The 22696-nt window shown below is 39.6% G+C and overlaps 1 protein-coding gene and 1 long non-coding RNA gene across 2 annotated transcripts in view; one reads left to right on the forward strand and one right to left on the reverse strand.

Moving 5' to 3' along the window:
* Positions 1–229: 229 nt before the first annotated feature.
* Positions 230–17871, forward strand: mtf1 (metal-regulatory transcription factor 1). Its single transcript, XM_084727084.1, has 11 exons — positions 230–460; positions 2510–3044; positions 8236–8474; positions 9491–9622; positions 9831–9904; positions 12066–12199; positions 12613–12690; positions 13320–13422; positions 13517–14166; positions 15374–15443; positions 17012–17871. Exons 2-11 carry the CDS (start codon positions 2574–2576, stop codon positions 17503–17505), a joined length of 2445 nt encoding a protein of 814 aa, XP_084583210.1. The 5' UTR covers positions 230–460; positions 2510–2573; the 3' UTR covers positions 17506–17871.
* Positions 17872–22462: 4591 nt separating this feature from the next.
* The window catches only part of LOC146321806 (uncharacterized), a 771-nt gene continuing 537 nt past the window's right edge, over positions 22463–22696 (reverse strand). The window contains exon 4 of the long non-coding RNA XR_014771367.1: positions 22463–22578. This is a non-coding gene — a long non-coding RNA (uncharacterized LOC146321806). The remainder of the gene's footprint in view (positions 22579–22696) is intronic.

Here is a 22696-nt window from a genome sequence, read left to right on the forward strand (position 1 = left end):
TTCTTTTAGTCGATGAGTTTAAGCGTTAGCATGCCAGTTTATCATTTGGTAACATGAAACTTGTTATCCTTGCAGGGAGGATAGCTTATGTCAATTGTCGACAGTAAACAGGCTAACGTTAGTAGCGTTAGCTAGCTCTCTAGCTTAGTTAGCTATGAGCTAAATCGTTGCTAGCTAGCGAAGCTATGCATGTGTGTAGAAACAAGTGATGGTTGACTTCGCTAGCGTATAGCTAGCTATCTAACGTTCATTTAGCTGTCTGGTGCTAGCAAGCTAAAGACATAAATGGTCACTGTTGTGTTGACTGCAGTGAAGTCACATAGCGTCAAGAAGTGCGAATAACGACAGACGTATTATTTGATATAAACCAAGTATGGTTTGATATCTATTTGTAACAGCCAGCTAGCGACATTTGAGACTAGTAACGATGTGACAGATGTACTCCGTCAAATAACATCAGGTAGGTAGTCGACCGGATTGTAACACAGCCTGTTAATGTTAAACTAGACTACACCAGTTCCACGACATTAAGTTAGATAAATATTAAATTATTTATTTGTCAGTCAAGCAGGGTATCGTTAAACTCGGCATGTTTATCAGGCCACCTTGTGTTTGTAAATCACGCAGTATTGTAAATGGTAGCTAGCCATGTCGACTATGGAAAACTTAACTGATATTGTAGTGTGAGTGTGGCACATCTTTCTCTTTCTATTCATAACGTTTTATAGAGGCTAACCTGATACGTTTTAATCGACCGTTAAGTTGGCAGAGTTTAGCCGTTGTTGTCTTGTGACTTCTGTCATTGAAATCAGAAAGTTCTAGATGTCCGTTAGTGTCCCCGAAACAAGGCTACTGTGTCCCGTGTCCACTAATTTATAAGGGATAAATGCGTTTTTAAGTACTCCAAATTTCTAAGTTTCCCTGTGATTGACACACGGAAGTCTGGCGTATTTACATTGGTATTTCGATTTGTCAAAGCCCCTCTGTAACGTTGGACATAGCACATGTATTTGAGCCTCTGTTTGGTCAATTAATTGTTCCTGGCTGTCAGGCAACAAGCCTTCGAGTTGCAGGGCTTTGTAGGACAATATTAGGTGTTATGATTGTGTTAAGATCTTATGATACATTTTTCCCAGCTGAAGCTCTTTTAATAAGGCAGTGTGGCTCTTCAAGGCACATGATTAGCACCAGCCAAATGCTGGTGAAATATGCAAGTGGCTTCGAGATTTGTTTCACTTACCAGCCAAAGAAAACAGTGATTATCTATTTATTGGGTGGTAACATTTCAATATTCACTAGCAATTTGGTTGATGGACAAAGAAGTCAGTTTTGCACTGTGGCTCTTTATTTTGAATGGATGGTCAGTCATGTGGTCCACCGCTATGTTAGCACAGCTGTAATGTCAGGAACTGGAGGTTTGCTTACTGTCCCAAGAGTCAACCTAAACATGGAGATGCACAATTCAGTTTTTATATCACATATTTGGAACAATCTCCTATAAAATGTGAAGTCTGCTCCATCTTGACTGTTTGGCACTACCTTTACTTACAAGTCCCATTTCTAATTTTATTGTTAAAGCTGTTCAATTCTGCTGTCCAGTGTATAAGATTTACAAGGCTGCATTGGCAGAAAGTGACAGAAACAGAACTTGATATTTATAAGTATATTTTCATCAGTGCATAATCACCTAAAAATAAGAATTGTTGTGTTTTTGTCAGTCTAGAATGAGCCTTTTATATCTACGGAGGGCGCAATATCTGAATTATATTTAAAAAATTATGTGTTGATCTCTTTTCACAGATATTGCAGTATGAGTCACCATTTTAGTGGAGGTGAAAAATGGTGTGATTTTAGCTGAGGTCTGTTCCAAAACAAGCATGTTCCCATACGTCTGGAAATTAGGACTTGTAGGTCAAGGCATCTCTATAGCATCACTGTGCTTCATTTACAATATAATGATATGTTGTGTGACATATTTTCAAATTCCTAATAGGTGCAGCTCCCGTGATTTGGATATTACACATTGTCATATTGCAATTAAGATAATATTTCAAATGACCAGCCTTAGTTCTAGATAAGAATGTTCACGAGTTTCACAGCCACCGTAACCTTCTTCTACACACTTGAAAAGGAAGTGTGACGTGAGGTGTTTACAATGTGCAAGCTTACTGCTAGATGCCAGTAAATCCACACACTGGTCCTGTAAATCACATCTTCCACTGAACTCAAATTGCACTGTAAATGCCATTCTCCTATTTATTGGTTTTATTCAATTTTTGCTTATTTCTATCTTCCTCTTCTATTTTACTTTAAACCCTGTTATGTGTCTTTTTTTATAATACCTTGTTGTTCCCTTATGTCTTGTCTAAATGTCTTCTTATGTAAAGCTCTTAGAATTGCTTTTTCATTGAAAGGTACTATACAAATAAACGTCTCTTGCCTTGAATAAACTAACTCCATTACTGAGCAAAAGTAAGGAGAAATATAATTTTGCACATTTATTTTTCAGGCTGTAACGTTAGCAGTGTGACTGTGTAGTCCTCCTTGCCAAGGAAGGAGAGGCACCAGGGACCATGAGTGAGAATGGCCCTCATTCAGAGGCGCCTATGTACTATGAGGTGGAGGTGGATCCACTTGAGCGGGACGACGAAGAAGATGAAGAAGATAAGATCCACTTTGATAAAGACGATGACCTGATCCCTGAGCCCTCATCATCCTCTGGTCGGGTGTATGACCGCACAACAGTGCTCATTGAGAGGGACCCCATCCGGCTGGATGAGGAAGGCGAAGAGGAGGGTCATTGTGGAGGGGACGAAGATGGAGTCACCTTCCTAACTGAAGGGGAAGGTGATGGAGATGAGGAGGAGGGCTCTCTGGCCTTTATGACTGACCCTGATGGCATGTCACAGGGTTATGTCCACCACACCATTTCTCCAGACCAGATCCAGTTCACAATAAATCCAGGCTCCACCCGTATGCCACGCAACATAGAGGGGGCCACGCTCACCCTGCACTCTGAGTGCCCAGAGACCAAGCAGAGAGAGGTAAGCCTAATAAGTACAGGACATTTTATTTGAATATTAAGTAATATGACAGGTGCACACTGATTTCAATAAGTAACAGTTCACCCCAGAAAAACATATTTCCCCGCTTTATGCATCTGGATTTTTTTTTTTTTTTTGGTATGAGTTGCAGAGTTTTGGAAATATCAGGCATAGGAACTTCTGCCTTCTCTCCACTATAATGGGGCTAAATGGCACTCAGCTTGTGGCACCAAAAACACGCACAAAAATGTAAATTAAAACCAATTTCTCCTTCCAAAATTATGACTCAGTTACTCAAGATAATCCACAGATGTGGATGTTATGGTAGATTCTACTGCAGAAAGAAAGTAGTTCCTACATGAAACTGCTCATAACAAGGTCTGTTGATTATGTTGAGTCACTGAGCCATGATTTTTGGAAAGACACTGGTTTTGAATTTTTCAAATGCACTTTTTGGCACATTGAGTGCCACAAGCTTAGTGCCACTTATTCTGATTATAATTGGAGAGAAGGCAGACATCTCTATGGCCAGTATCTCCATAACTCAGCAATTTGCACCAAAAAATCTAGCTGGATAAACAGCACTGCAGGCCAGAGGAACTGTCCCTTTTAAGGGTTTTTGTGTATCTTCACATACCTGTTACAACACAGATCATGGTAGAATATGGTCAAAAGAATGTGGTCAACTATTACTGCTGAAGTAATGCTTGTTTTTGTTCGATTATCACTGATGTTATATTTTGGCTTTGTTTGGCTATTGCTGAAGTGACTGCTTGGTTTTGTTGCTGAAGTAATTGCTCAGTTTTGCTTGGTTATTGCTGATCTAATTGCTTGGTTTGGTTTGTGGAATCTCCTCCCATCATTCCAGCTAATTGCTCAACAGAACAGCAGATGGTTTAAAGATTTTTCTAACATGTCAAATAGACTCTCAAACGGTGGGCCACAACATGTAACAATATAGGAAGTATGTTTTTAATGTGACTTTTCTCGTAAAAATACATTAATGTGCTTGAAGGTCTTTCAAAATGAGCTTCCCCAGCAGCTTGGCTCATTTTGCTTGGTAGAAGGTACAACTTTAGTGTGCCAAATAATTCAGCTCCTGTCTGTTGGTGCTGTCACGCTGCTTCCACAGTGTTTTCACCCAGTCCTAGACCTTGGCTTAGTCCACTCACAACCCACTCTGCCTCATATGAGTGTTCATGTGGTGAAACTGCCATATTCTGACACCTATCCCAGCTGCCCAATTAGTGGAAGTGGACTATAAAACCAAACCATCTGACACCAAGTGCGCACTGGTAAACAGCTGATCCTTGCCGAGTAAAGAGGCAGGGGCCTGAGGGACTGCAGGGAACAATGTAACCCCTGGTCAAACACTCAGTCCTGTGTTTAGCCAGTTGTTTGAAATGTCACGTGATACACACTGTATTGCCATCAAGGAAAATGCTACATGACAAACACATCCGATCAAGAGATGTCAATTATTGACCATTTACCTCAACATCTATTTTAATGATGAGATAATATTTAAATCTGAATCCTGGTGGGATACAAAATACATTTGACTCATGACTGTTTGTATAACAGGTGCAGAAGCATTGTAGAAGATATTTTGTATATGCCATATGAAATCTGTTGTGATATTTACAATTTGAACAATATGCTCACATTATTTTTGTTTTTTAAATTTGTGTTTAATGCTCAAATACCGATATTAATACTACTTTAATGAAGATACTTCTACAGCTAGATGTGAATAGTAGCATCACTAGAGAGGTGGTATGCAGGGAGTTGACGCCCTGTGTTTTTCCCTTATGTTATTTACAGACGTCCCACAAGAGAGTACTTTTGCCCTGCTGCTGTTTTAATCTCAAATTTTCTGGTGAGATAGCCAGTGTTGATTTCATCACTGACGATATACAACCAATGTTAATTCACTGAAAACTGACTGAGCACTAGGCTGTTTTCCAGCAATGCACTGAGTTCACGTTCATTCTGTCTTAAAGAATATATAATATATGTTATTAACAACATCAATAATAACAATAAAATTATGAAAAAGTTAGATAAAACATATCTAATCGAAATGTCTGTCAATAATGATATACATACAGCAATAAAAACAGTAAAAATTTTAAAATAGGGAAATAACAGATGAAACTGTATTGTGGCTGGACTGGACAGTTTGTGAGTTGGTTAGAGCACAGTTTTCAAACACTGAGAAAGTGTTCCCGGAATTTTGTTAACATTATGAAATTGATTGCAACAGAAAAATGGTGCAACACTGTTCTGATGGTTCTGAGTCACAAGAAAAGGACAAACAATTCTTAGTTATGTATCACATCCCCTTTTTAGTGAAGATTATTTGTTGACGTGAGGTTGAAGGTACAGGATACTGTCTTTGTGAAGTAATATGCATGTAAGTCTTTTTAACCCACCAGCATATCACGAAACAAACAAAAAGAAATGAAACTTGATACTGTGCGTGTGTGGAGGAGGTTGGTCAGTATTACTGCTAAACACTGAGCACTGTATTTGTTTAATCTGTGTGTATTGTTAGATTGTCTTGTTCTCTGTCATGGTACTTGCGTTCTTGGTTGGTTATGTTTAATTTATCTGTATTGGTTTCTTTCTTTCAATGCTATGGCTTGATTTGCTATGACATTATTATGATGACTACACAGACTGAATTTCCAAGAGGACAATAAACCAAGCCATTTACTTATGACCGCTCCCTAAACAGAGGTGCACAGGCCAGAGAGGAAGAAACCTCTAACAAAATTAAGCAGCTTCCTGGTGCTTTGTTAGATCTAATATATTTTGAACTATAAGTGGAGTCCTTATGTAAATCACAGATTGTGCAGTAAATTTTGGTAGTGGCATGTGCTGCTGATTTGAATATGAGTGCACTTTGATGTAGTTCATTCAATTCAGTGTGTACCACAGAGAAGAAAAACATTTGCCTTTGAAAAGCATGAAAAGACCAGCGAGGACCCGAGAGCGACTATTTCCTGTGAACTACAAATAGAAAATTCCAGCCCTCTGCTCAACAGGTGTCAGGAAAAAACCCAGTGATGAGCAGCGTCAAGCACTTGGCGATATTGCTGTAAATACTCTCACACAACCATTTAATCTCTAATGAAGTGGTCTTTTCCACAGTGTGTGTGAGAGACCAAAGCAGACAGTTCTCTCTTACAATGATCAAACTGATGGTGGAGAAGAGTCACGATCATGTGGGAGATGAATACAGTACTGAGCTACAAGCTTTAGCACGGCTTCCCACAGTGGCTTTGCATGGATGTTTGCTTAACAAATGTTCTCTCCCACATCCTTAAAATCAAAATGAATAGGCTTTGACTACCTATCACTCAGATTAGTGTTTGTTAGGGAGGCTGAAAAGAAAGTTAATCAGCTTTATACCACTTTATATCACTCTGTACATATATAGAACAGCAAAGCATGTTCTGCATGAACAACTGATTGTCAGTTATTTTCCAAAATGACAAAGACATCACTGAATGAAGTGTTTAACATTATGCAGAAACGTTCATTGCCACAGAAGTGCCAAGTATATTATCATTCATAAAATCAGGTAGCTTTTCATAAATTGTTGAAAACTTGGAATTTGACATTAAGCCCATCTTAAAAATGTTATTTCAGTTTTCATGCAGATTGTGTTGTGGTTTCATTCTCACAAAACAAACATCTTGATCACAAATGTCTTCACAGAGTTGCCGTATGGAAGAATATGGAATTTGATTTTAGTAATTCCCAGGTCTGGATAAGAATGGAAAAAAGAAAGTCATTCAGAATGACAGTCTGGAAAAATATTTGTGTTTCCAGACTATTGCCCCTGCAGTGTTTTCTGAAACATAAAATTCAGATTAGGATATCCATGACCAACTTAGTTTTGGCAATAGCTTTTTCTTCTGTGCAAGGAAACCATAACTTTATGAGTGTGTACAATGTTGTCTCCATGGCAGTGATACTGTAAAAATTGAATTAACATTTCTTAGTTCATTTTCAGTTATTTTTTATAAAAAAAGGATTTAAAAAAAACTATGGGGCTTGGGAAAATACTATGACAATAGGTAGCATCGGTTAGTTTACTCCCTGTTTTAGCAGAGATGTTTGACAGTGGAACATTATTAAACTTTCTGCATAGGAGGATGGACTGAACAGCCAAATTCATTTTCTGAGGCCCAGCTTGACAATTCCAAATACAATCATTTGGCAATAATTTAGCATCATAATAGCATGCATAGTAAGTGTTACATAGGCTATATGTTAAATTTTAACAGCTGGATTTTAAAACCAGTCATTTAAATAAATAACCTCCAAGTCTTTGTTTTCATATATGGTCTGAAAAATCTACAGAGAAATCTGGAAATGTGCAGAATTTCGAAATGTAAAAAGAAACTCTGTCTTCCACAAATGTATTTCATAAAAATAGAGGTTTGTCATTATTTTGTGTAAAAATTCACTCACTCTTGCTCTTGCTGTCTCACTTTTCTGGCTACTCTGCTGTGGGTAAATACCTGAGCTAATACGGCCACAGATAAAAATGCAGTCTTTTATCTTGAAACATGTTTAAGGCAATATCATGGTATGATTTTTTTAGAAGATCCTTAAAATAATAGGGACAGCAATGTACAGGAATAATGTTAACTGAGCAAGAGGATTGCTTGTCGCGGTGGTCAACCACAAGCTTACCCCTTTGGACTTTGTGTTCATTGCAGGATAGCATTTTTTGAAGAGGAGAATGGGCTGCCTTTATTCACATTGCCCCAGGGCTTTTGTGTGAGGAGAGAGCGGGAGACTGCCACACTGCAGTGGAGATTGGTGCTGTGAAACAGAATTGGATGGGATGTATTGCATGGGGGGTTAGTCATCATTGCTGTCCTTTGTGCTCACCCGCTTCATGTGCTGATGGGTGGCTGAGTCATTGAGTTCAAGTCCCGTCTGAAAGGTCGTACTGACTCAGAATGTCACATAGTATGTCAAGGCTGGTTATTATTGAGATGAATTAACAAATTGCTTTCTCACTGGCTTTTTGAAATACAGGTTAAAGACTGTAATTGATTTTCAAGAGTGGTAATGTTATCTTTTTTCCTTGGCTTCAGGATTTTATACAGCAGAGCAGAATTTAACCATGTTACGTGCTGATTTTCCCCTCTTCTTCCTCCTCTGTTAGGTGAAGCGCTACCAGTGCATGTTTGAAGGCTGCACAAGAACGTACAGCACAGCAGGAAACCTCCGGACACACCAGAAGACGCACCGGGGCGAGTACACATTTGTGTGCAATCAGCAGGGCTGTGGAAAGGCCTTCCTCACCTCTTACAGCCTCAAGATCCACGTCCGTGTTCACACCAAGGAGAAGCCATTTGAGTGTGATGTACAAGGCTGTGAGAAGGCCTTCAACACATTATACAGGTAAGCCTTCACACAGCTTTGTATTGTAGTGCTTTATTTGTCCCCATGGTGCTGTTCAGGTCACTACTGCCCTGCGAGTCCTGTTAGCAGTGTCTAGTTTGGCGGCCTTCATGACAGACATATATGCAGAAACCACACTGACCACTTTGGCCTATTGCTGCCAAACATCAACATTGCCACTATGTTGTCCAGGCAAGACTGGCCTGTGAACAAACACATGCAAATGGGGGATCTACTGTTTTTCTGGATAAAAACACTAATATTTCTATACTTTTTATCCAGAAAACAGCAGCTCTCCTGTTTACTTGTATTTGTTTACAGGTCAGTCTTGCTCAGACCAACATGGCACAACCCAAATGGTACTTATGGCACTTGAATATATGTGTCTATGGACCTCAGGAGGGACTCAATTCAAAATGTTTGTTTGGTCATTGAGGACGTCGTGCATATGTGCTTATTGTATACATTTTCAGAATCAAAATGTATAAAAAATATTTTTGACAACTCTAGGCAATTACAGTTATAGTCTTTGTTCATAGCATTTCCACCATCTAGATTTTGCTGTGATCTCAAGCAGTCCACATCTGAGCCCTCTGGTCTGTTTTGGTTGAGTTGCTATGACAACATATCTGGGGCTTGGTGGAGCTGTGTCACTGCCAACAACTACCTGTCAGAGGCTGTTACCGAGGGAAGTCAACCGATGCCACACATGGATGGGTTCTCTTCAATAAAAGTGCCTTCCACCCCCCATCTGCTGTGCCACCAAGATTCTCGTATTCCACTGGCCACCATTTAGACTGTGTTTAGACTTTGTTCAGGCATTTTCCCCGTCTGACTAGATTTTGTTGTCATCTGAACGTGGATTCAACTCTTTTTTTCCCATCTGCTTTTCAGACATTCTTAAGAAAAGTGCAGCAGGGATCAACACATGCCATTTAATGCCACTGTGTTTAGTTTCTTTCTCCCTGCATGTCTCCCATTGTGCTTTAATCAAACACACTTGATTGTCTCTGCAGACTAAAAGCACACCAGAGACTCCACACAGGCAAGACATTCAACTGTGAATCAGAAGGATGCACAAAGTACTTTACCACACTCAGCGACCTGAGGAAGCACATTCGCACTCACACTGGAGAGAAACCATTTCGGTGAGTATTTCCATTATCACACCGGTTTTAATCCACCCTGAGTAGAAAGTAAAAAAAAAACTGTGACACTGAGCCAAGGGTGCTCACTGTTCTAGCAGGGGCTTTGCTGTAGATGAATGATCAAATCCAGTGTCTTAAAAATTCATCAGTCTAGTTGCATCTGTTGTTAAGCATTTCTGACATGATTTTTATTTGTCTTTGCCTTCAGGTGTGACCATGATGGCTGTGGCAAAGCCTTTGCTGCAAGTCATCACCTGAAAACCCATGTACGGACACACACAGGTACATACTACACATATCTGTTTTATCTAACCTTGATTTTTCTAGGGAAGCTTGAACAAGGAGATTTTTATCTTGCAGTTCTGCCTGATTTGCATTTACATTGTTAGCAGTGCCTCCCACACATAGTTAACTAATTTGAATAGCCAAACCAAATAGATTTTTACTGCAGCCTAAAACATTGTTGTTTTATATTACTATCTTTTTCTTAAGTGTGTGTAGAAATGTAGTTAAAAGAGCAGTTATCGAAAAGGCTATGTCCATGTATACTGTATACTATGACGAAAGCTTCACGGCATTAGAGAGTCCAAGTATACAGCTCCAATGACAGCTACAGTAGCTTGTAAAACAGCAGCACGCAGCACTGAATTTGATTAAGTTACCGTTTATCAGAGTGTTGATTTGAGTAGCTAGTTTGAGTGAAATATAGAGGCTGTATTATGTGTAGCTCTGGTGTCTAACTGCGAAAAAAACAGCCAGCAGTGGTGCTGATACAGCAGGCTGTAGTTTGCTGGCCTGCTGCTGCTCCTCTTGGTGAGCTGCTCTTTGCTGCTGGAGTGGCTCTGGGCAAGGCAGAGCAGACCAGCTGCCCCTCAACACACACCAAGCAATCCTTTGCATCATGGTCCGATGGGCTGGACACAGACCCAGCTCAGAGCCCAGATCAGTATTTGCCAGTGCATCCATTCGGCACACCCTGCGGTCACCATCTCCGCTGGTTAGTCTTCTCTCTCTTGTCCACTCTGCAAACATACCCCACCTTTCCGCCACAGAGTAGTCCAAGCTTGGTGTGTGTGGAGGGGCAGCCCGGCAGCAACCCTCCCTGCAGACGCCCGGTCTGTCATTTTTGTCTAACCCAGAGACACTCTGTCAGTGTCAGTGAAGGGCAGCTCCAGAGGAGGATTGACCCTGAGAATCAGCAGCAGGGCAGGCAGGAGGGACTGTGACAGCCAAAGAGGTTGTTGTGTTTACCGGGCAAACTGCAGCTCACAACCTGCTGTATCAGCACCGCTGCTGGCTGTTTGCTTTACAAACCAACCAACACAGACACAACCAGAGATACACATAACACAGCCTTTATGTTTGACTCAAACTAAACTCTCAGGGCTTTAGAATTAACATTTCCCATTATGACTGCAGAGGAAGAGTGACCAGCGTGAGTGCATGGTTTCATCTAAAGTGGGTTTGAAAAAACGATATTTCCTAATTTATCAGGTCTGGGGGTTGTTCAGATTTATGAAATTAGCTTCTCAAATATTTATTTTCCCACTTGCTCACTTATTTAATTTGTCTATATCTTCATGTAAACCTCTATGTATATGAAAATGTGCTAAAGTTGCTCCTCTAATAATGTAGGTGATTCACTAGATTTTAATTACAGACCAATTTCTATTATTATATTGTGTGTGTGTGTGTGTGTGTGTGTGTGTGTGTGTGTGTGTGTGTGGTTTTGTATTGTGGGAGAGCCCTTGAATGTTATGTCTCACTTGGATTATTTCATTTTATTATCAAATGCTATTATTTGTTTATTGTTTCTGAGGACCCACTAGAAAATGAGATGATGATACTCAAGGGGTTTATCCTTAAATTAGAATTAAAATAAACAAAAAATTGGAAGTTTCCATGTCCTTCAGGGTAAGTCCTTTTCCTGACTGCTTGTATACATGTCCAGGGAGGGGAGACAGTCCTTCTGAAGTGCCAGCTGCTAAACAGATAGTCATCTGCTCACTCATTTGCAAATGGTTTATAACATGTGGTTGCCTATAGTTTTTTGTTTTTGTTTTTTTTTTTGAGTGGCTCTCCCAAACTGTATATTAAAAGAATGTAACAGCATCAGGCCAACATGTCAGTCTCCTTAGCTTATTCCTGTTCCAGTGATGGAGAATTGACCTTTGTTTTTAATGCTATATGTCCTGTTGGATGAAAACAAAAGTGAAACATTAGATTTCTGCGTTTGTGGTCACGTTCTTATCACCAGGGCTGCTAAACTGCTGTAGAATATGTTGTGGTATTTTAGATAACTTGTAGTTAGTCCTACTTTTCAGTGTGTGCAGTAAGTTAAAAATAAAGTAGCAACATTTCTGTCAGCTGACTTTTAAAAATTGAGCTGTGAAGTTTAGCGCTTAACTTTCGGTCTCTCTGTCTGTCTTTACTTGTTCTGTAGGGGAGAAGCCATTCAACTGTCCTAGCGACGGTTGCGAAAAGACATTTAGCAGCCAGTACAGTCTGAAGAGTCACATCCGGGGCCATGACAAAGGACAGCCCTTCACCGTCCACCTCACCCATCCACACTCTGAAGTGAGTCGTAGTATTGCAACTTCTTAGTGTGAAGGACACTTTGTCGCTCCAAGTTGGCACAGTTGTCAAGTTCTCCTCAGAGCAACATGACATTATGATCCTCATATTATTCACTCTGTTAAAAACTTGTGAATGTAGGATCTGTCTTTTGATGTTGGAGGCATTTATTGAATTAATTCATATGCAACACTTTTCTTGTCCTCTCATACGCATAATATGCCATGTTTTATTACTACATGGGAGACATTTTAAAGGGCATGTTCCTTTCAAGTAAAACCTTGATTTTTACATTAACATACAGTAGATGTTGCATTATTTTCCAATTTCACTGCTCTGTCTTGTTTGCATGATTCAGCACTTGATCCCATAGCAGTGGCAAGTATAATTAGGTCTTATTCATCTGTTAATTACAGGATGCAAATCACTCACTGTGCCTCAGTGACTTGAGCCTCATCTCTACAGACTCAGAGCTACGAGAGAACATCCATAATGTAAGTCTGACCTTTTACTACAGCTTTGTCAGACACTGGATTGAAGATTTTGTGGAGCTGCTAGTAAAGCTGTCACTTAACAAGCTGCTATTTTAACGCATAAGTTCAATTGTTACCTTAAAGGGATAGTTTGGATTATTTGAAGTGTGGTTGTATGATACACTCAGATTGATCAAAGTCAGAAAATAACACGAGCTCCTGTTTTATGCAAAGTAAAATGACTGATTTTGCTTATGAAGTTTGGTTGATTTGAAGAGAGATATTTGACTTGTATAATGCAGTTTCCCTTTGGGGGAAAAAAGCTGAATATAATGTACACTTAAACTGATACAGATTTTTTTGGATGGACCTTTTTCAAGTGGCTAAAATATATTTTTGCTGCTGTCACTGTCCACAGCAGGTCACTGCTGAGCTTCTGTGCTGGTATGCCTCCCTGCTTCTCCAAACTGGGGTTGTGCAAACCGGTATCTACTATAGCAAATACACTGGCTATCAATAAGTAGCTCATACAATTGCGCATCAGATAATCTAAACTATCCCATTAGTAAGAACTCAGAGGTAAAACAAGTATTTCCACCTGTTGTAGTACTTGGTAAGGTCTGATTTATTAAGTTTTAATTTGATTACAGGCTCAAAATTTGGACCTCAACAATGTGACCCCTGTGAAAATCTTTGAGCTCATGTTCCAGAGTCCTGAAAATAGCATCAGCCAAGATGATGCCCATCCCAACGGTCAGTGTATTTCAAAACCTGTCAACTTGAATTGTATCAAATTGTCTTATTCACCGATGGAGTTACATTTTGGGGTTTTTTTTTCCTTCCTCAGAGAGCCTTGCTGAACCCTTCAAACTAGAGACCTCTACCCAGACAGTGACTGATGCCTCGCCTCTCATCTCTTTCTCTCTCAATCCTACCTCCTCATCTTCCTGTTCGCACACAACTGCAGTCATGGAGGCTCCTTCCCAGCTCAGTCAGAGCTCTTCCTCTCAGGCCTCCACTGCTGTCTCTGTCACTGCTACTGTCAGCTCCACACAGCCTCCACCTTTCATGCAACTCACCGGGCCTCAGCAGATCTCTGATGTGCCTGCACAGGCTTCTGTCCAAGCACCGAACCACGTCACCCCCCAGCACTATGTGGCACTGCCACCCACATTCCTGCAGCCGGACAGCGCTGCCCAGACCACTCCTCTCCCACCACCCATCTCTGCTCCGCCTGCTGTGGCTCCAGCACTGACCACGACAGCTCCAGGCACTGCTGCTGTGTCTGTTGTTGCAGCCACCACAACAGATGCTCTGGCAGCTGTGGCTCAACCTGTGCCTTTGGCCAACAACCCTGTCCCTAACTCCACCACACCTGCCACCATCACCATAGCTCCCACCCAGAACCTACTGCAGCCCGGCCTGGTCATGTCTGACCAGAACCTCCAGTGGATCCTCAGCAGTGCTGCCAACAGCCAGCAGAACCCAGAGCAAGCAGTGAGTAATGCTCCCACACACTGTTTGCACTGAGAAATGGTGACGTGATTTGTACTAGTCTTGATTTAATGATATTATGAAACACATTCCTGTGTGCATGAAATTAGGAATTTCTTGTGTTTTTGTCTCCTAATTGTATGTTTGTGTGACAAGATTAGCAAACAACTCTTCACCACACACAAAAGTAATTTATGCAAAGACTTAAATTATAAATGTAACAAATTAATACAAAGTAAGGGGGAATAGCTATGACTTTGTCAACAGTGTGTTCAGCATGGACTGGTGGTGCAAAGGAATACATGTTATGTTTTATCAATATTACTTTTATAGAGAAAGTCCAGATAATTTGAAATAGTAGGGGTCACTGTATTACCTGTAGTAGATGGCAAAATGTATTTTAGTCACTAAAAATGCTCCACCTAACAAAAGTAAGTACCAGTTCAAATGTACACTATATCTGGAATATTTTCACCACTTTGCAGTCAAATAGCCTTTTCTGACAGGAAACCACTGATATACAAGCAAAGCAAAATCAGTAATTCTACCTTGCCAAACATGAGGTTTGTTGGTCTGCCGCTGCCTTGATTGGTTTGTGTTTTTCTGTTATTGTGTGACTTTGGTCAATCTGAACTATCCTTTTAAAACACTAAGGCCACACAATAACACAAAAGAACTAACTGATGGGAGCAGCGGTAGACCAGCAACTCCTGTGTCCTGCAAGGTAAAATTCACTTCACCTGTGGAGTTGGATTTGTTTGGACAGAATGATACTTGGCTCATGTAACAGCATTCTGTAACAAGAGGCTGTCTGTCAGCAAAGTAAACTAGTGAAAATATTCTAAATATAGCCTTTACTTAAATTGATTTGATTGATATTGATTATTTTCAAGTGGCCACTTTTTAAGTGGCTAAAATAAATTTTGTTGCTGACCCATGAGGTCATCGCTCAGCTTCCATTTTAGTGTCGCTTTCTGCTTCTGGGAGCGTGCCGACCGTCATCTACTGTAGGAAATAAATGACTACCAATTAAGTGCCTCATAAAATCCTGTTTCAAATAAGACAAACCATCCCTTCATTTCAAAACTCACACACCAAAATATATCCCTTCAGTAGAAATCTGATCAAACTCAGCATCATAATATTGTAGTGTGTCCTCGGCTGTCATGAATCCTTCTTGAACCGTGGTGTTAAATGTTTTGTCTCACAGCCACATCAAGGAGGTCCAAAAGTGGAAAAGGTTTTCTTCACTACCGCCATACCAGTGGGAGGAAACGCTGGTAAGTCATTGAGTAATGTGAATTATTGCATTTCTTCATGATTTAGAAATCGTCCAAAAGACTGTGATGAAATTATAAATATATTTTAACACCCAGCATGGTGCTTAGGTTTGATATGATTATTTAAATAGTTGATTAGTGTCCAGAGAGCTCCACTGAGATACTGTCACAACAACAGTTTTATTATACAAATGGAGTTTGAAAATGCTGATATTCAGTTATTACGCAATATTTGAATAGAAATGTTGTGTCATTATGATGTTTAATAAAACTGACAACAATACAGGACCAATAACATTCACAACATTAAAAAAATTTTGTTCATCATTTAGTTCATAAAATGTCTGAAAATAGCAAATAAGCAAATCCTAATTTTCCAGACCTCAAGAGTTGTCTTTCAGTGTCAGATCAAGAGTTCAAAACCCCCTAAATATTAAATTTACAATGACATAAAGCTGAGAAAAGCAGCAAATCCTTACATTTGAGAGCTGAAATAAACTGATGATGATGATTGATGCATAACCGAAATACTTAATCAATTAGAAAAGTTTGATTGACTGCTTGAGTACTTGATGAATCAATGTCTTGTTTCAGATTTTATATTGTCCTCTTTAAAGGAGTTGTGCTTAAAGTATCTCTGATTTCAGTTATTCTCATAAAGGTTTGAGATGCTGTTACAGAACAAACAAACAACACAACAAACAACAAACAAATGAGTTGAAACTTGCAACTGCTTTCAGTACACTAGTGTACAACCTTCTGAAAACCTGCCAGTTTACACCAAGGCGACCAGACGAGGTGGTGTATCGTTTCCAGCAACAGCTCTCTGTACTTCAGCTTGAACTGCCAACTGTTGAGGCTTTTTTGAGCTGGATATAATTTTAGTGTCTTAAAATATGAATGAGCCTAGTGATGTTGAGTTACTTGCTATAGTTGCATTCTAGTATTGATTAAACAACAAAAATATAAAAGGGAGTGCATTTAAGCAGCGTGACAGAAAGAGTGAGCTGCAGAGACTGGTGGTAAATGTGAGTGGAGCACAGAAGAATGTCAGCAGTGAAGTTTTCAGTTTAGCAGTAAAGACTCAAAATAGATGAGGTGATCCTCTCTTTCTTCTTTCCAAAACTTTGCCATTACTGACCGGTCATAACTGAGTTGACTGGCTGACTTTGTCTTACGTTCTTAAACCAGCCACTGGTGATTTAACAGGCTGAGTCACAGGTGATGCCATCAGCTGGCTCGAGTCGAGCTCAGACCGGCTTATTCAAACTGCTGCAACTGACCTGGGCTCAAAAGGCTTCAGTTCATGTTCTCTTGAGAAAAAAAGTTATCCCTTCATCACACACTGCACTTCAGCTTTTTATTTGTTGATCAAGAGGTCTCTCAGTTCCAGTGGCATTAAGTCTTGTCCTCTTCCCATTTTACAACTAAGCAGTTAGTGAGTTCTTACTTTTGATGTACTTTGCAGGACATTTGGAAAGTAAAAGATAAAGGACTGCTATCAGCTTAGCCACTTTGTTTTGTTGTGTTTGTTATCTGTGAACTTTAAATAGAGTTTCTTTTTTCAGGCAACTCAGTCCAGCAGATCGGCCTCAGCCTGCCCGTCATCATCATCAAACAGGAGGAGTCCTGCCAGTGTCAGTGTGCCTGCAGGGACTCTGCTAAAGACAAGAGTTCAAAGAGTGCCTCCTCCGTCGTTTCAGCCCCAGCAGCACAGCCACAACCATCAGAGCCCCCGCCTCCCCCACCGTCACAGCCCCCAGAGCCTCCACACCATCCAGCCACCTCATCTTCCTCCTGCTGCCTCCCCGAGTCTTCCTCCAGTGTGGGTGAGGTGAGACTGGAGGCCCCCCCTTCTTCTTCTTCATCTTCTTCCTCCTCAGCACAGACTTTCTCCACAATAGTGAGCAGCACTGCCACCAACCCTCCCTCCTCTGACGGGTTAGCCAACATGGATGTCTCGGACTTCCTCTCCTTGCAGAGCCCTGAGACGGCCGCCAATATCGAGGCTCTGCTGCTGGTCGCCGATGACTTCAGCATGGCCACGGATGGCAATCCTTAGAAGAGCTGCCTTCTGAGTCTGGCGCCATGTGTTTGTCTGTTGCACCTACTCATCCACAGACATCAATTCCACCCACATCTCAAGTCATTCTCCTCAGTGACGCCTCTTCTTTCTCCCTATATAGTGTGTGCATTGAACCCCCTGTACCTTGCAGTGCATTCTGTTCTGTATGGCATTGCGCAACATATATACACGAACTCTGAATAATGTTTCTGTTCAGTCTCATTGCAGTAGTTGAGTTTTTAAAAACAGCATTAGTTTGCTTATTGAGATTTAGCAGTGGTAATGCTATTTAAATGCAGGGAAAAGGCAGTAGATCCTTTGTTCTAATCAAACTGTACATAATAATAACCCTCGATATCCACTCTGAATTGATTCAATGAAACTAATGAGTGTTGTCCAAGCACTGATAACTTACGAGTTCCATTTTCCTGGCTTGAAGGTCACACGCCTGAGCAGGAAAACTAAACTTGTCTGTATATCCTTGTACTGTACTACAGGTCCTAACAAATGCTTAAAGCTGGTATGCAACTGACCAGAATGCACTGTATATTAGAAGAATTTTTGTCAAGCACCGCTCCCAGCAGGAATCTGAAGGGGTCGGCCACACAGCCCCTCGTATGAAGTGATTTCCTCCGTGTTTTTGTTTTCTAGGAAGACTAGTGTAGTCCAGAAAAATGTGATGATTCTTTTTCTACTTCTTTTGACACGTATTTACTAATTGAGAAAAATAACCTGTGACCAGGTCTGCCTGTCTTCTTAAGTGAAATTAATCAATACATCAATAAGTTGCCTATAACTTAAACTAATTTAAAAAAAAAAATGTACATGTTAATTTATTTTAATGCTTGATTCTTTCGTTATACTGGTAATAATATCTTCAAGATAGCAGAGAAATCTATTAATTTATTCCAATCACTTGTTGTATTTTTACGTTGTTTTTATGTTACTGAATTGCTTTTTTTTTTTTTTTTTTAAAGAACGTAATGGGTATTGCTAAAAGCAAGTTTGAGAAAAGAGGCACCTATAGTCGACTGCACAGTGAAGCAAATTATCCTCTAGGATCTGCTTGTTTGCAAGAGTTGTCCACAATGAAACAGTAAGGAACTACTGTCAACATCCCATGTTTTATAGGGCTGTGACCCTCTCAGGGATGCATCAAGTCATAACGGATCCTGGTTCCCTTAATTTGTTACTCAGACATAACGTTTCTCTCACCAGATGCCCCACTCTTGCAGTAGCCCTACGTTTTGCTGCACTCTTCCCTGTTTATTGCACACTAACTTGTAAAGTGAGTAATCTCACAGCTTGTTAGCCGAGGTGCAGCACCACTACAGACTTTTGTATACAACTGCTGTAAAGTAGCATTTAAAAGATGGTGTCCTGGTGACAGTGTAAATACCGTACATTTTAGTGTAAACATCTTTGAGAAACTTGTAGATTATTTAGAATTTGTATTTTTGTATAGACTTTTGAATTACTAACTCTCAGAGTTTGGAGCTTAATGTATCCTTGCATTCTTCCCCCCCAGTCACACTTATGCAGAAGAATTTTTGCTGTGTTAAGTTGAATAGTTCTACTAGCAGCAGCTGGGCTTTTGTACAGTCCCCACAGTAACAGAATATATGTAACACATAGCCTCCTCCTCCTTCTCAGAGTATAATTTAACAGTATTGTTTCACATGGGACACAATGCAATGATGATAGAGCGAAGGCATTATGCCCTGTATACTAGAGTGTAGAGCTACTTGGCCTTACAACATTAACTGTTCTATGAGCCTCCTTGCCTTGACATTGACATGCCAACACACTCATCGTCATTGAGTCTCAGGCAATCACTTCCAACAGCAGATCACAATGAGGCAAAAGCATCGAGACAGAAAAGCTTATGGTTTTCCTAGAACCTGTTGTGTTTTCCACCTATCTGTTTGGAGTCATCAATGGATATGCAGCATTGCTAAAAATATAATCAGCTTCATACCGTACAGGTGATATGATTCTACATTTTAGGTCTAGGCAAAGGGCGCAGATCTCATCATAATATAGACAGGAGCAGTGGAGAAATTTACTCCTTGACTTACACGCTTGGACCAGCGGAGCGAAGCCGCTGTCACTGTTTTATAGCTGTTTGTGCTCAATATGTGACCTTTTACTACACTGTAAAAAAAATAATAATAAGCCTTCACTAGAGTTTTGAATCAAACTCAAACTCTTAAGTTTTGAAATAAACTAAACAAGGTTTTACCAGTTTACGCAGTCAGCCGTGAACCTGATTTGTCATATAGATGCTTGAAAAGTCAACAGTCATAAGTGAAAATATTAAAGTATTAATCATTACTCACTCACTTTAATGAGTTTACAATAGTTACTAGTTAATAGTAATACAACAGTTTTTGAAATACAGTTTTTGGGGAAGCTTTCTGAAACTCAAAGATTTAAGTTTATCCAAAGAAGAAAAGTAAATTACCCCAACAAAACATTAATTGGTGAAACATTTTCAAAAGTTAAGAGCGAGTCAGTGTCAAAATTCAAAAATCTATTGAAGTAAACTGCCTTGAATTTTTTTTTTTTTTTTTTTTTTTTTTTTTCTTTCTTTCTTTCTTTACAGTGCACAAGCAATAGAAGTAGAAAACAGGTTGATTTTAGCTCCACTTCCTACTTTATGCTGCTTACAAGGTTCATTATTAGAAGGTGTATCAGCTCAATTAATGTGAATTCTTATTGTTAATACTCTTGACTCCTGGCTGTTTCAAGCGGACTGACTTTTTAATCAAACTCCATTCTAAAAAAAAATAGGCATTTTATGATAAGGCCATGTTTTTCCAGAGTTAAAACTTTAGTTACTTTAGTTACTTTCCTGACCTGCTTTGATCCATAACCACCATCGTCACCTGTCATTTACACAATACCATCATTCATGTGTTGTGTTTGCCACAGATGTACGTGTTTTGACCCCATACTTATACAGCGTTTTTCACCTCACAAAAGGAAAGTGACATTTGCGGTTTGTACCACTGAGCAGGATAGATAGGGGGGCCGTCAACGAAGCCTTTACAAAAGTGTAATGTTTAAGTTATAGAATTTATTTAGAAATAAGTTATTGGGGGGAACAACTTCATGTTTTTCAGAAGTTGGGGTGGACTTGTATCCTCCGTCTCCCCTGAGATCTGCGCCCAAGGATCCAGGTTGTAGGTTCAAAACATACGTCTGGCTTTTTTTTGTTGTTCTTTGCCATAATTTAGGAGTGGGGCTTTTCCTCAATTCACGGGTGCCAAGGTGGCAGTTTAGAGATGTCTTGAAAGGCTCCACAGTCTCACATTCTGTCCTCTAAATCTTTCCACATAATGCAGTATAAGAGTGTCTCTTCTTGGCGCCATCGGATTGCAAAATGGTAATTTACACACCGTTTCCCTGTTATACGGCACGATATTCTCATACATGCATACTGTCATTGAACACAACTATGCAATTTTAAGTGTGGCATTCACAAGTTTGAATACTGACCCAGAGACAAAAGCATTATTTATTCCACTCTCCATTAAATGATATTCTGCTACAACCTTATATGCAGAACTTTTGAATGCATACATGTTAAGCATGCTCCTGAGCTCAGTATATTGCATTTCATGTCCCACATCTGGAGTGGTGTGAGTCTGGTGTGTCCATCCGAGTACTGTTCCCATGAATGTTGCACCACAGCTTTCCTTTTACATGCTGTTAAAAGAACCAACTGGATTTGTTTGAAGGAGTACTTAGTGAATGAATGATTCTGTTTTAAGAATTATTTTTTTGGTCAAATGTGTGCAGCTTTCGCTTTTTTTTTTTTTTAACTTGTACACTTTATGCGTAAACATGTTTCATTTGGGCTCACTCCAATTATGTAATCATCTCAGCCTCCTCCCACATATTTAAACTTGATGTGGATAATCTGTTGGCTCGTCTTCACCCATGAAATTCAAACTTACAGCTGCCGATGTTTTAATCAATAAGCAGAATTTTCTTTTCTTTTCTTTTTTTTTATATTTGTGGCCCAGGTTTGTCTTTCTGATATTTACCAGAAATGGTAACGTCAGCAAGTGACTGATGGTGACATTTGTTTGGAAGCACATCGTTTGATCACAAACGTAAAGCCAGAGTGTTTTTTGGAAATACAGAATTTTATTCCATCTTCAACATTTTTCCAAACGGGCAATATTCAAACAAAAAAAATTAAAAAAAAAAACGGGGAACTTTATGCTTCCAAAGGAATGTCTTGACACCCAAAGAGTGAGGAATTGTTAAGGATTTGTATTTTTTAAAAGAATGTATAATGTGAAAATGTTTGCTTATGCTTGTTTCGTATAAAGTATTATGATAAATAACTTTCTGAATTGAGAGCAATATAATACTAATAAAACCTTATCCTTGTCACTGAAATGTTTCCTCTGCTTCATGAAGTCTTCACAGTTGATTTTTATACCTCAGCGCAGGTGACAGCTGTGGTTATGTTACGTTATGTTTTTGGGTTGTCTGTGCATGGATCTACCCCAGTTACAAACTGAAGCAAAAGGAAATTACAATTATGATTTGGAGTCTAAACATTTTGATTCAGAATGTGAAGTCCCCTGTTTTTTAAAAGCATAGCCAGAAGTGACTTCACAAAAACATGTTTTTGGCCATAAAGAATTGTGTTAAAAATGACAGATTAACAGAAAATGAAATAAATTGCTGCCATTTTATATCCAAAAGGTCAACTTCACTGTGACGTCATAATGTTCAGCTTTGTCGTCAGTTTTCTGAACGTATCTGTAAGATAATCTCAAGAGAAGACAGCATGTTTCTTGCTGGAATCATACATGTCAATAAAGTCGCACAAAATACACTCAATATCTTTTATTAAATTAATTCAGTCTTCACAACATATTACACAGACATGGATGTGAACTGGGACTTGTCTGGCTGGCGGAGGCACAAAACATGAGGCGATAGTAGAATTTATTCAAATTAAATAAACAAAAAGGGATTAATTAAAACCGACTGTTCCACTTCTGATTACTTCTGCAGCTTTATGGGCACATCCTGGAGAGATTTTCTCTATGGGTCAGAACCAAGATATAATATTACTATAGGCATAATACGCAACATTTTCCAAAAACAATCTATAGACTCATAAATATAATCAAGTAAACTCAATCGACTCTCTTTCTGAGAC

Source organism: Lutjanus erythropterus, chromosome 9, assembly GCF_056507025.1.
Source record: "Lutjanus erythropterus isolate fLutEry1 chromosome 9, fLutEry1.hap2, whole genome shotgun sequence".
Lineage (NCBI taxonomy): Eukaryota > Metazoa > Chordata > Actinopteri > Lutjaniformes > Lutjanidae > Lutjanus > Lutjanus erythropterus.

Coding starts and splice junctions, on each gene's coding strand:
- mtf1 (XM_084727084.1), top strand. CDS start 2,574: ATGAGTGAGAATGGCCCTCATTCAGAGGCGCCTATGTACTATGAGGTG. Junction 9,623..9,830: donor ACTGGAGAGAAACCATTTCG/GTGAGTATTTCC, acceptor CTTTGCCTTCAG/GTGTGACCATGATGGCTGTG. Junction 14,167..15,373: donor AGCAGAACCCAGAGCAAGCA/GTGAGTAATGCT, acceptor TTTGTCTCACAG/CCACATCAAGGAGGTCCAAA.